This window comes from Mastigoproctus giganteus, chromosome 2 (genome assembly GCF_048544385.1).
Source record: "Mastigoproctus giganteus isolate SK-2022 chromosome 2, ASM4854438v1, whole genome shotgun sequence".
In the NCBI taxonomy this organism is placed as follows: domain Eukaryota; kingdom Metazoa; phylum Arthropoda; class Arachnida; order Uropygi; family Thelyphonidae; genus Mastigoproctus; species Mastigoproctus giganteus.
The window spans coordinates 147,674,424-147,687,257 of NC_143576.1; the positions used below are offsets into that span (position 1 = coordinate 147,674,424).

At 36.1% G+C, this 12,834-nt stretch overlaps 1 protein-coding gene across 1 annotated transcript in view; it reads left to right on the top strand.

The window, feature by feature from the left end:
• Positions 1 to 1,184: 1,184 nt before the first annotated feature.
• LOC150089647 (serine/threonine-protein kinase 10-like) overlaps positions 1,185 to 12,834 on the top strand; it is a 218,350-nt gene continuing 206,700 nt past the window's right edge. The window contains exon 1 of the mRNA XM_090389579.1: positions 1,185 to 1,923. Coding sequence (XP_090245705.1) covers positions 1,756 to 1,923 — 168 coding nt within the window. The 5' untranslated portion in view covers positions 1,185 to 1,755. The remainder of the gene's footprint in view (positions 1,924 to 12,834) is intronic.

Sequence of the window (12,834 nt, forward strand, 5' to 3'; positions counted from 1 at the left end):
TGTCTGTAAATTGCGAGTGTTCTGTGGTCGATTTGATCTTTGCTGTATTAAAAACCCGAGTTTTCAGGACAAAAAACGGAGCTGCCCTCCCTCACCTGAGACCAACTAACTCAGTCACATTGTAAAAAAAGGCCCATGAAATTTCCTCGCGTCATCGATGGGATTCGAACTCGTGTCTTTTATACCTGGTGTGCGGAGGACAGTGATTCTACTTTTCTGGAACAATGTTCCTTCATGTGTATTTCGCGAAAATTACAGTCTACAGAAATTCAAGGCTAATTTTAACTAGTATCTTCTGTTTACTCAGCCTTCAACCCATGCTCAGCACTGAGTGTGTAGTTTCTGATATCTTTTGTGTTTGAGATTTTCATAAAGTAAATAAATAAATAAAAAGAATTTCTTAAGAGAAAGACATATTTGGGAATTAACTAATTGTAATATTAGATTGACAACACTGCACTCTATTTAAATGTTAAAGGCAAAGAATTATGGAGTTTACTGAAATAAGCTGAAAAAAAAAATGTTATAGAAAACATTCCATAACCAAAAAACATTTAGCATTGAAAGCGACATCAGGAATGATTTCAAAACGTCGTCAAAATTTGGTCTATAAATGCTTGGGTTAGTAGAATATTTTCTGTAAAGTTTTCTTTCCATCTTCTTTCAATAAACTCGACGATTTTTTTGCCTTTAAAATTTACGTGGAGTGCAGTGTTATTTAATCTCTTATTACAATTAAATAAAAAATAACTGTGCTGCCCACGATGGTACTAAACTAATATGTTATGAATATAATACACATGAGAGAGATAAGTGATATAACGAAAAAAAAGATTTTTTTTCGCAATACTTTAGAGAAACATTGGTTTAGTATACAAGATGTATATTATGCATGGAGTTATTGAGCTACATGCTGCTATGCTAGTAATCTTAGCCTTCTGAATATCTGTACAAAAGCGCTACCTAGCCTATAAAACGAGAAGTAAAGAGGATATGACGTCACAGCAGGGTGAAGACTTGTAACCAACTGTGCTGCCGGCAAAGCTGATCGGAGTTGGCATTTGGTGTGCATAGCAATCAGGAAGTAAATATGTGGATTTTATAATGTGCTTCTGTTGACTGGGATAGTTAGTGTACACTTTATTAGAATTTATTTTTTTTTAAAAATATTCTAGAAGCAGTGGAATAAACTGTGTTGCCTGTGTATGTAAAAATATCCCAAATTTACTCGAAATGTGCCCAGAAACATTCCATCAGGTGACTAAGCTAGGCCTACGCATCTTGTAATGTTGCGTTGTCTTTACCTTGTCAAGGTCTTCATTTGGCCAGAAGTTTATTGTTCAAATGCCAGGCCACCTATTGTGTTTGATGTGCTACATTTTAATGCTGTGAGCACAAGCTCTTAAAATGGAATGTTACAAGCAAAAATATGAAACAACTTTAGTTTGTGTATTTTTAGTGAATGAAGATATCAAATGCGTCCACCATTTTCCTCTAGGAGGTGTAATTGGTATAGCCTCCGCTTTCCGTTTGAAAATTCTTTTTTAACTTAAATTTTCCGTCATGTAGTTTGAAAGTGATAGATTTTTTGTGATGTTCAATGTCGTTGATTCTATCGTTTTGGTTTTCTGTATAGAATAATGTTGGAGTCATCAGGAAACAAGAAAAAATCTAGTCGAAAACTACATTATCCAGTATTCTCTAAAGTCATCGTAGCTTCTTATTTTGATATTGAAATCTGAGGAGAAATACGAAATGTCTTTTCTTAGCAGTTTCAAGAAAATTTTCAATTTCGGGATCGGCAATGGATCTGAATCAAAGAGGAAAAAGTTATATCACAATATTAAATTTAATGAAAACCCGCAAGATTTTTGGGATATAATTGGTGAACTGGGAGATGGGGCGTTTGGAAAAGTTTTCAAGGTAAGTAATTTAATATATAATATTTATTTATTTACGTAAAAATTGGATGTCAAAATAATCCTGAATTTATTTCTTATCTGTTCCAGCCAATAGAATTGACAGTTATATGAACTCATCATAATTATATGAAAGCATAATATTTGGGGTTGCTTCCGACCGAATTGTGGGAGGATGGGGAGAGACAATCATTTTCTCTGTAAAAAAGATTTATTCCATTAATTGAGTACAGCTATTTTTAGTAGGAAGTGTAGGCTAACTATGAATAATTGATAAAGGAAACAGTAATTTTTAAACATTGAAGAAGGAGAAGAAAACTTTATGGAGAAATTTAAATATCCTGCATGGTTTGGTTTACCTGTCTGTATGGATAGTTGCATGTCCTGTGGTTCATAATAGAAGAACTTTGTTTCTTCTCCTGTAATGGTATTGATCCATGAGTAGCAGCCACCACAACAAATAGCCTCCATACTGCACTACGAATAAACAGTATTTTCCTAATGAAAAAGTATTATTCTGTTTTAAAAAACAGTTTTTAGCTTACCGTAATGTCAAACTAATAGAGGAAACTTATCTGCGAAAAGATCTAAACCTCCCAAACACTTCCTAGTTCATTTCACAAATATGCATGGTCTCAGTTCTAATCTCAGTAATGTCCATTTCCATTTACAGTCTGCTAAACCCCATGTACTTTTTCTTACAGAATCTCAGTTATCAGTTGATTCAACCACTGTTCATCTCAGTTGTACAAATTATTTGCTGTATGATAACGTTCTAATATTCCCTGTCAGAGACTTGGTAATTTGGAATCTCCTCTTTTTGATCTTCTCTGGCTTAAAATCTCTCCACCTCATTCTGTCAGATTCATCTGTTGCTCTACTGTTCTCCCAACTCCACTAATCACTTGGACCTCTTTGAGACTTGACTTTCTCCAGTCCAACTTTCCTAACAGTGAGGTAATTTTCTTTGGTGATTTTAATGTTCACAACCCCAGCTGGTTGAGATGCTGAGGCTTTTGCAATTAATAATGACCTCGCACAGATTGTTCATTTACTTACCAAAATACTGGACAGTCCTAACCATATAGCCAACAAGCTTGATCTTTTTCTAACAAATAACCCTTCTAAGTACATCATTGAAGTGAGTGGTCCTTTAGGCACCTCAGATCACAACTTGATGATTGTCTCTTCTCCAATGGAGCCTTTATCCCATGGCTATTCCCAACCTCGTGTTGTTTGGTATTACAAGAATGCAAAATGGAATGATCTGCGAGATTTCCTTTTCTTGGTTGGATTACTCTTTCAAAACTTCTGATGTCAAAGTTTGCTCAGATTGTGTCAGTGAAATTATTCTTGACGGAATGGAATCCTTTATTCCACACTCCACTTCAAAATCTCATCCTTTATCTAAACCTTAGTTTTCCAATAAATGTGCTAAAGTGTGTAAAGTTGTTCAGGATAAGAATGTTATAGAATAACATTTTATAATAGAAGAATGGAAGAATAGAAGAATGTTAAAAGGATGTGATTATCCCCTTGTATAAGAGGATAATCACAGGCCACACCTTCAGTACTGTATACAGGTCTGGAGGCCACATTTTAGGAAGGAGGTAGAGCTGCTGGAACAAGTACAGAGAAGTTCAACAAGATTAATGAATGGAATAAAACACTAATTTTTAATGTAAAAATTATGTATAACATGTAAGAAATACCTACTTTATATGTTCTTGGGGGAACGAATTACAGGAAATCATTGTATTATTGGTTTCAACATAGAATGGGTTTTGTGGTACGAATTACCATCGGATGTTGGGGCCCCCACTGTATATATAAAGAGGAAAGAAAAAGAAAGGAAAAAACTGACTCGAATAAATAATATGAAGGTCTTTGAGATAACAGAAGAGGAGAAAAAGCAGTTATGTACTGGAACTTAAGAACAAGTTTGAGCTTTTGCAGACTGTTCAGAACCAAGATATTGATGAGGAATACTACAACTTTCTGAAAGTGATAAAGCCCAAGAAACCTATAGGGAAAAAGAAATCCAAAGAAGAAAAAATTCATCAAGAAACACATGTCATGATGAACCGAAGACGACAAATGAAGAGCAAGGTAAAGACTGAAAAGGACAAAATTGAGTGTACTGAGTTATACAAAGGCATTAGAAAGAGACTCAGAGAGGACATAAGAAAATTTAACACAAGAAAAGTAGAACAAATATTAAGGGAAAACAAAGGACTTAAATCAGCAGCTATGAGTAGTAATACAGAAAGACAAATGATATTGAAACTGAAGAATAGAGATGGCTTACTTATAAATGGCAGAGAAGCAATAATTTAAATAGCAAAAGACTATACATGGAGCGAGGAAATGATACCAGCAGTGGATCACAAATTAGTAACACATACAGCATACCCGATATCCTTCCTGATGAGGCAGAACATGCATTGAAGAAAACGAAGAATCAGAAAGCTCCAGGGGAAGATGAAGTTACTGTAGAGTTGTTAAAATTGGGAGGAAGAGACATGACACAGAAACTGGAAACACTCTTCACAAAATACATTAGAAAAAGTGTGACACCTAAGGAATAGAATAATGCAATTATAGTTTTGCTGCATAAGAAAGGAGATAAATCAGAAATTGGAAATTATAGACCAATTAGCTTGTTATCCCAATCTACAAGTTGTTCACAAGGGTTATTACTAACAGATTAGAAAGAATACTTGATGAGAATCAAACGAAAGAGCAAACTGGCTTTAGGTCAGAATTCTCAACTGTGGATCACCTTCACGTAATATCACAGCTAATGGAAAAAGCAAATGAATATAAAACACCATTATGCTTGCCATTTGTGGATTATGAAAAGGCATTTGACTCCATACAGCATAAGGCAATGTTTCGGTCACTGGAAAGACAAGGCATAGATACCCCATACATTGATTTTGAATGTAATGTTATTGAAAACTTCTTCTCAATAAAAGGCCTCTGAAACTTCTCAATAGTTCTTTCCTATTACTAAATGCCTTTTTGCCCATTGCAATTGTTTTTATTTCCTCCAGCCTTTTCCCATTTTCTGTCATTATGCTTCCCAAGTATCTGTCCACCTGTTCCAATCTTATTCCATCTAATGTTACATTGATTCTTTTTCCTGGCCCTTTTGAAATTAAGATTATCTTGGTTTTCTTGCTGCTAATCTTCATATTATATTCCTTTACTTTGGTGTTCAAGATATCCAAGGAGCTCTGTAATTCCTTCTCGTTATTAGCCATCAAAACCTGGTCATCTGCAAATCTCATTATCTTTATCTTCTTCCCTCCTACTTTTACAACTTCTTTCTGCTCTTCTTTGTACTCTATCATCAGTGCTTCGGCATATATTTTAAATAGTAAGGGGGACATGGAACATCCTTGTCTTTCACCCCTACCAGTGTCCACTTCTTCAGAATCCTCTCCATCAATCCGAACCACAGCTGTCTATCCCATATAAAGTTCCCGAATTAGTTTTATCTCTTTTATCTAGGCCAACTTTTCCTAGTACTTCCATCAGTTTAACCCAATTCACTCTGTCAAAAGCCTTTTTGAGATCAACAAACAGATTATCAGATCTTTTCCTATTTCCATGCTTCTTTCTGTTGGTGTTCTTAATATTCCTATTGCCCCTCTGGTCCCATATCGTTTTCTGAACCTGAACTGGTCTTCTATGAATTCACACTCAATCGTTTTTTGTTTTAATGCGTTCTGAGAGAATTTTTAGTAATATTTTTGAGGAATGAGAAATTAAACTGATTGTCCTATAGTTGGTACAATTTGTTTCATTCTTCTTTTCTAATGGGATAATTATGGATTTTAGAAAGTCTTTGGGCCAGCTTCCACATTCATAGATTTTCCTGCAAATCCTGAACAATTCTTTTTTTGCCTCTTCTCCAAGGCCTTTTTTAATTTCTGCTGGTATATCATTCAGTCCAGCTGCTTTCCCTCTTTTTAAGGCAGTGGCTTTTTGAAAAGGCCACTGCCTTTTCAAATTCTTCCCTTAATTTCGATATCCTAAGGTCTCTTCTTTATCTTCTGCTGTCACAGGCCAAACTTTTGGTTTATTTGTTTTATCATATAGCTCTTCTGTATATTCCTTCCATCTTCTTTTTGTGTTCTTTGTCATATAGAATTTTTCTGTTCTTGTCTTTTATCTTTCCACTAGTCTTATTCTTCTTGTTTGTTAAGCTCTTGACTTTTTCATACATTAAATCTCTTCTTCATCTTCATACCATTTCCTCTAGTTCTCTCTGCACTCCCTCATGATCCTTTAAATTTTGTTTGTGGATGGTGCCACAGGATTTTTTAATAAAAGTAATTTTAGTGGGATTTGAACTGAGGTCTGTTTGCTTTACAAATAAATGCCCTAATCACTGGGCTTGAGACATATACTTACTAGGTTGAAAATATGGTATTAGAATGTATTTTGAACACATTTTTTTAAAAATTAATTATTTTAATAGTGCTTAATGAGGGTATTTAGAATGTAATTTGAACATAATTACTTTCAGTTAATAGTGCTTAATTAACAGAATAATATTTCCCCAATTGAAAATATAAAGTGTGTTTTTAAAAAGGATTCATGAATTATAAGCAAATATTTAATTTCACTAAGAAACAGATTTTTAATGATTTCAAGTTTTTTTCTTTTATTGAAAGTTGTTTATGGAGGGATCTAATAATAAAAATATGTACGAGTATTACAATTTTAAGAGATGTGGGTTGCAGAGCTTGGAAACTAGGAACCTTAGAGGAGACTTGATTGAGGTGTTTAAGGCTATGAGAGGCATAAGCAAAATGAATAAGGACAAAATTTTCATGGTTATATAAAAATAATTCTAGAACTAGGGCCCATAATTTCAAGTTAAGGGAGGGAGGGGGGGAGTTGTTTAGACTGGATTGCAGGAAGTTTTATTTTGGCCAGCGAGTTATAAATTACTGGAATAAAGACGAGATACTTTTATTAAATATTATTATAATACAAATTTTAAATTTCGGTGTCCCCAGATGTTGGAATAAGTTACCTACATGGGTGGTAGAGGCTGACAGTCTGGGGAAATTCAAAGGTCAGCTGGATAATTATCTAAGGGAGGAGGGAAATTATTATTATTAGCTATGTGGTGCAAGGAAGCCTGAGGCTTATGCTGCACTAGCCAAAAAAGAATTCCCGAGAGAGAGAGAGAGAGAGAGAGAGAGAGAGAGAGAGAGAGAGAGAGAGAGAGAGAGAGAGAGAGAGAGAGAGAGAGAGAGAATGAGAATGAGAATGATATCCACCAGCTCAGGATCCTTGGGGTGAATGCATAGGTTGTCCATTTACTTTTCTTATTAATTTTTGTTAATTTTTTTTTGATTTTCTTCTTATTTTAGTTTGTATTGTATTTTATTACTATTATTATTATTTTTGGATGGTGCAGCATAAGCCATACGCTTCCTTGCACCATGTAGCCATTACTGATACTAATTAATGCATGCAAACTAACCTGTAGACATAGGGTGCTATTTTGCTAAACAGTTCAATAATAGTTTGCTTCTGTATTGAGATTAAAGTCTTTATTTACTGACGAGATACTTTTATTAAATATTATTATAATACAAATTTTAAATTTCGGTGTCCCCAGATGTTGGCGCCCCTATGCCCTGCTTACCTCTCTTACTGTGTTCCCGGCACCTCAGTGGGCAGGAGCAGCAGTGCGTAGCACACGCTTCTTGATCAGACCGGGGTTTAAGCCCATGACCACCAAATACAGAGGATGCGCAAAGGTCAGGAAATTACCACCGCATATGCCCTGGAGCAATATGGCCTTAGTTTCTAATGCTCCTAAAAACCAAATAACAACAACAACTGTGTTCCACCAGCCCTGCTTCAGTGAGCCCACTCCTGACATTATACCAATCTGAAGAATATCTGTTAATCACAACCCTCTGCCTTCTCCCCTGGGAGAGTGTGCATGCCTGAGTTCTGTGTTATATGTTTGTTTTGTGCTCCACAAAAACGTTATTTTATATGTGGATAATTAAAAGTTTCTTAGCAATGTTTCGTATTAATGGATACCGAAGAAGATGGCTGAACTGATAATCTGCTTTCTAGTTACAAGAAATGAACAGGTATTTAGTATTCTGCAATTTTAATTTATCATCCATATACTCCTACTAGAGAAATTTTAACTGAGTCAAGTGCAGGGTTGGTGATTCCAAGAACATTCTTTTGTGCAAATGTCATCTGCGAGTCACAGCTCCTGGTCGGGGAAATCCCCAAGGGAGACTTGACCACCTGAAGCAAATTCCTCAACCAAGGACAACAGGATCAACTGTTGTCAAAACTGTTGTCTAAAGTCGAAAATTACTCAGGAGCAATTTTCGACTTTACAAGTTATTTACCTCTGTGCTTGCTGACATTTTGTTGGCGTCTTCTAAAACTGTGTAAGTTAATTTTTAAGAATTATTACTTATCTGATTCTGCTATGTATCGATAAGCTTTATCAAATTTACAAATATGTCTGATGAAAGCTCTTTGTCCTCTGATGGAATGCCAGGTGATCTGACTGTTGCACTGGAGCTTGCAGAGCTAGTCTGAAAGTATTTCAGGAACCTTTTATACAGCTTGTTAAAATCACGGAGGATGAATTTTCATCTATACAGCAATCCCAGGTTGGGGCCACTGCTGATAACGTAGTCTGATGGAGAACTAGAGCAGTCAAGAAACATTGAAAACTTAGATTTTGTTCTAGCACTTAAGAATAATCTACTAGATATGCTTAAATCTGGTTCTAAGGTTACTCCAAAAATGGTAATAGAAGTGAGTAAAACATGGAATACCATGGAGAGAATATTAATTGATCTCATAATGGAAAATGAAAAATTGAAAGCAAAAAAAGCAAAATTAGAACGTCCTGCTGTGCCCACGTCTTCAAATGCAGCTTGCTATGCTAGCGTGGCTACTTCAAACATGGGCAGAAAGTTAGATCAGGGTGACGTTCCTTTGGGAACGCAAACAAAACGTTGTAATTATATGTGCTAATGATGAGTGTGATCTTAAAACGAGTGAGAAGATCAAACAAGCTGTATCTAAAAACTTTAAAACAGAATTGGGGCAAGTAAAAATATGGAAAGTATGTGAAAAAGGAATAGTTATAAAAACAGCATCCAGTAATGCTTTCTAAAGCATTACTGGATGCTTTCTAAATTTAAAGAACACAACCTTAATATTGAGTCACCAAGAAAATTAAACCCAACCCTTATAGCTTACGACATAAATAAAGAAGTTTCAGACTGAGAATTTTTAGAAGACCGATATCAGAAAAATCTTAGTCTGACATAAATGAGAATGATTTTTAAAAACTAGTTAAGATAAGATTTAGGATTAAATTGAAAAATAAGAATAATTCACACTTGGTTTTCAAGGTTCTTGCCAATATTAGAAAAATTTTATTAAATTTTTTTTTTAGTGCATAGTCTTAAGGATTTTATTATAGCCTCCCGCTGTTTCAAATGCTTAGGTTACAGGCACTCTGCCCGGAATGGCCATCAACTGACAGTACATGTGGGCATCGTGGACAGCAAGGGCATCAAATTGAAGAATGTCAAAATAAAGAATCGCCAATTGTTTGCCCCCAATTGCAAGATTAGGAAGAAAAAGTCAGACCACTCATACTGTGACTTCAAATGTCCGGAGTATTTACGTGCCCAGGATCAAACAAAAGACCAATTATGCATAGAACAAACAAAATAAATAATAATATTAGAGGAATGGTTAAAATAATTCAACTAAATTGTCAAAGATCGGCTTCTGTCTTAAACAATTTGTCTAAAATTATAGCAGAGCAAAATATTGGCATCTTGGTCTACAAGAATTATATGCCTACAAAGGTGTAGTCAAAGGTCTACCCAATGACTGCAAAATCGTACAGTCTGTCACTCAAACCACGCGGATTCGAGGTAATGCTGTGGCTAGGGTTTGGGCGGCCCTGGTCATAGCAGATCCAAACATCATTGTTACTGGGGTTAATGGCTTGTGCACGGAGCACTCCACTTGTGCATGTCTGGAGGGCATCTCTGGAGAAATTTACTGCATATCACTTTATATGCAATAACCATACTGGTCAATCCATAGAACCATTCTTGAACTGTTTAGAAACAGTTTTAAACAAATTAGCTGGGAAGAAAGTGTTAATTCTTGCAGATGCAAATGCATTGTCAACACTATGGAACAGCCCATTTTCGAACTCTAAAGGCGAGCAATTAGAGGAAATTATTCAATCAAAGAACTAACTATTTGAAATTCCCAGGCCACCCACCAATATTTGTCTCTGCCTCCGGACAATCCTTTATTGATGTCACATTGACTAACAGAACATCAGGGACTGGAGGGTTCATACCTCCTCGACTGTCAGTGACCACAATGTTATTGCATTCAACATTGTATCGTCTTCAGATCCCAGAAATCTTAATTGTAATTATGATTTTCCTTGTTACAAAGTTCAGATTGGGAGCTCTTTGATTCCAAGTTAAGAGAAATTTTCGCTGATGACAATGTTGAACATTTGGGAGAACTGGATTTAAACTGCCAGTTCCGAGAGGTAATGAAACTTATTACTGAGTTTTGTGATGGAACTCTCCAAAAGAAAAAGTGATGAAGGAATTCTGTCCTGTGGTGGACTCGGGATCTTTTTGCTTTGCGAAGCAACCTAATGAAAGCCAGGTGAGATTACCAAAACGTAATAACAGACCAAATGAGGAGAGCAACGCTTGCAGGAAATTTATAAGGAGACCAGAAGAACATATTTTAATCTTATTTATAAAGAAAAGCATTTAGCATGGGAACGATTGGTAAAAACAACTCTTGATGAAGACCCATGGGGTCTCCCTTACAAACTGGTTGTTGAAAAGATATATCTGTCAGAGATCTCATCCATATTAAAGTCAAACAATACTGAAACGCTTACATGGTCGGAGACCATGAATGCTATTCTGGACGAAATAATATGTCAGGATGTTCAATCTCCAGAAAATACCGAACAGACTAGAATAAAAAAGACCATTTAACCTGCGAAGGACCTTCATTCTAAGAAAATTTCAAGCGTGAGGAGATTGATGTATTTCCCATGAAGGAGGGAAAATGCCCGGGTTTAGATTTGATGGAAATGTGTCTTGAAAAGAATTTGGAAAATTTGTCCAAAACTGATTGAAAATCTACTTAACAGTCTTAAAGAAGGTTCTTTTCCTAAATCGTGGAAGCAAGCGAATTTGAAAATATTGTTAAAAAATCCTAACAAATCCGTAAACCAGGCATCATCACACCATCCTATTGCCGTGCTGCCTCCGTAGCCAGGTGGGAAGGAGCAGCAGTGCGTAGAACACGCTTCTTGATCAGACCGGGGTTCAAGCCTGTCACCACCAAATACGGAGGATGCGGAAAGGTCAGGGAATGACCACCGCATATTCACGGAGCAATATGGCCTTAGTTGCTAATGCTCCTTAAAACCAAATAACAAACAACATAACCATCCTATTGCCCTTCTTCCCATACCTGGGAAGGTACTGGAAAAATTTATTGTTGCAAAATTTCTAAATTATTACAATAGAAAAAAATTTACACATACCTAATCAATTCAGTTTTACTAAAGGAAAATCGATAGTAGACGCAATTAAACAAACTATGGATTTGGTCTCTTCTTCAAGTACTAAATACGTCCTCGGCCTCTTCGTGGACTTCAAAGGGGCCTTTGACACTTTATGGTGGCAGAGTGTCCTGGCAAAGTTCTGGGAGGCCGGGGTCTCTGTCCCCATTTACAGAATTGTCACTGACTACTTTCAGGGCCTTGTAGTCTCATCTGGACATTGCTCTGTATTAAGACCAGTTACTTGTTGCTGCTCTCAGGGATCCATTCTCGGCCCTGTTTGCTGGAACGTGGTCCTTGATGGGCGGCTGGTTAAAGACCATGAGCGTATTTCTAAACTTGCATATGCAGATGACCTTGTTGTTCTCATATATGGTAATTCCAGACTTGAATTGGAAGAATGTGGAAATGATGTGTTGCTTGACTTAAATACTTGGTGTGTAACCCACAAACTGGAGATTTCCCATAATGAAAACCAAACAAATGCTCTTTAAAGGTAACCTAAATTTACAGAGACCACCGAACATAAGATTAAATGACCAACCTATAAAAATTGTCCATACGTATAAATACCTTGGTATAATGGTCGATGATTGGTTTCAGTTCGTAGCCCATGCAAAATATATACTCCAGAAAATAAAAACACGATTGGAAAATTAATTAGAATTACAAGATGTGCCTGGGCCATTAAGCCTTCTGCATTGAATATGTATTATAGAAGCATATTTTTACCCATAGTTTGCTATGCAGCAGGTGCATGGGCACTAGTATTTGTAAATGCCTTGTAAAAAAAGTATTCTTTTGTTAGCGACATCAAGGGCATGTCGTACAATTTCGACATCAGCTCTCCAGGTACTAACAGGCAAACTGCCCATTCAGTTTGAAATAATATTTAACTACTTACAGTATTATAGGCGGAAGGGTCTATCTGCTGTTATTGACCCCTATACATTTAATCTAGAGTTACCAGTTAAGGAAGATGTGCAGAGAATTCGGAATCAGTTCCTTGTAGATTGGCAGGAGGAATGGTCTAATGATACTAAGGGTAGAATAACTAATAAATTCGTGCCTAGGGTAGTAGAATTAAGTAAATCAAATATGCCTTGGTTTAATCCAGGCTTAAATTTAGCCTTCTTGATTTCAGGCAATGGAAGTCTGAATTTTAAATTGCATGCTTTTGGCCTTGCTGCTTCTCCGCTATGTAACTGCGGAGAGCCTGAAACAGTGCAGCATTTAATTTTTGAATGTAACTGTTACTTAGATTATAGAAGG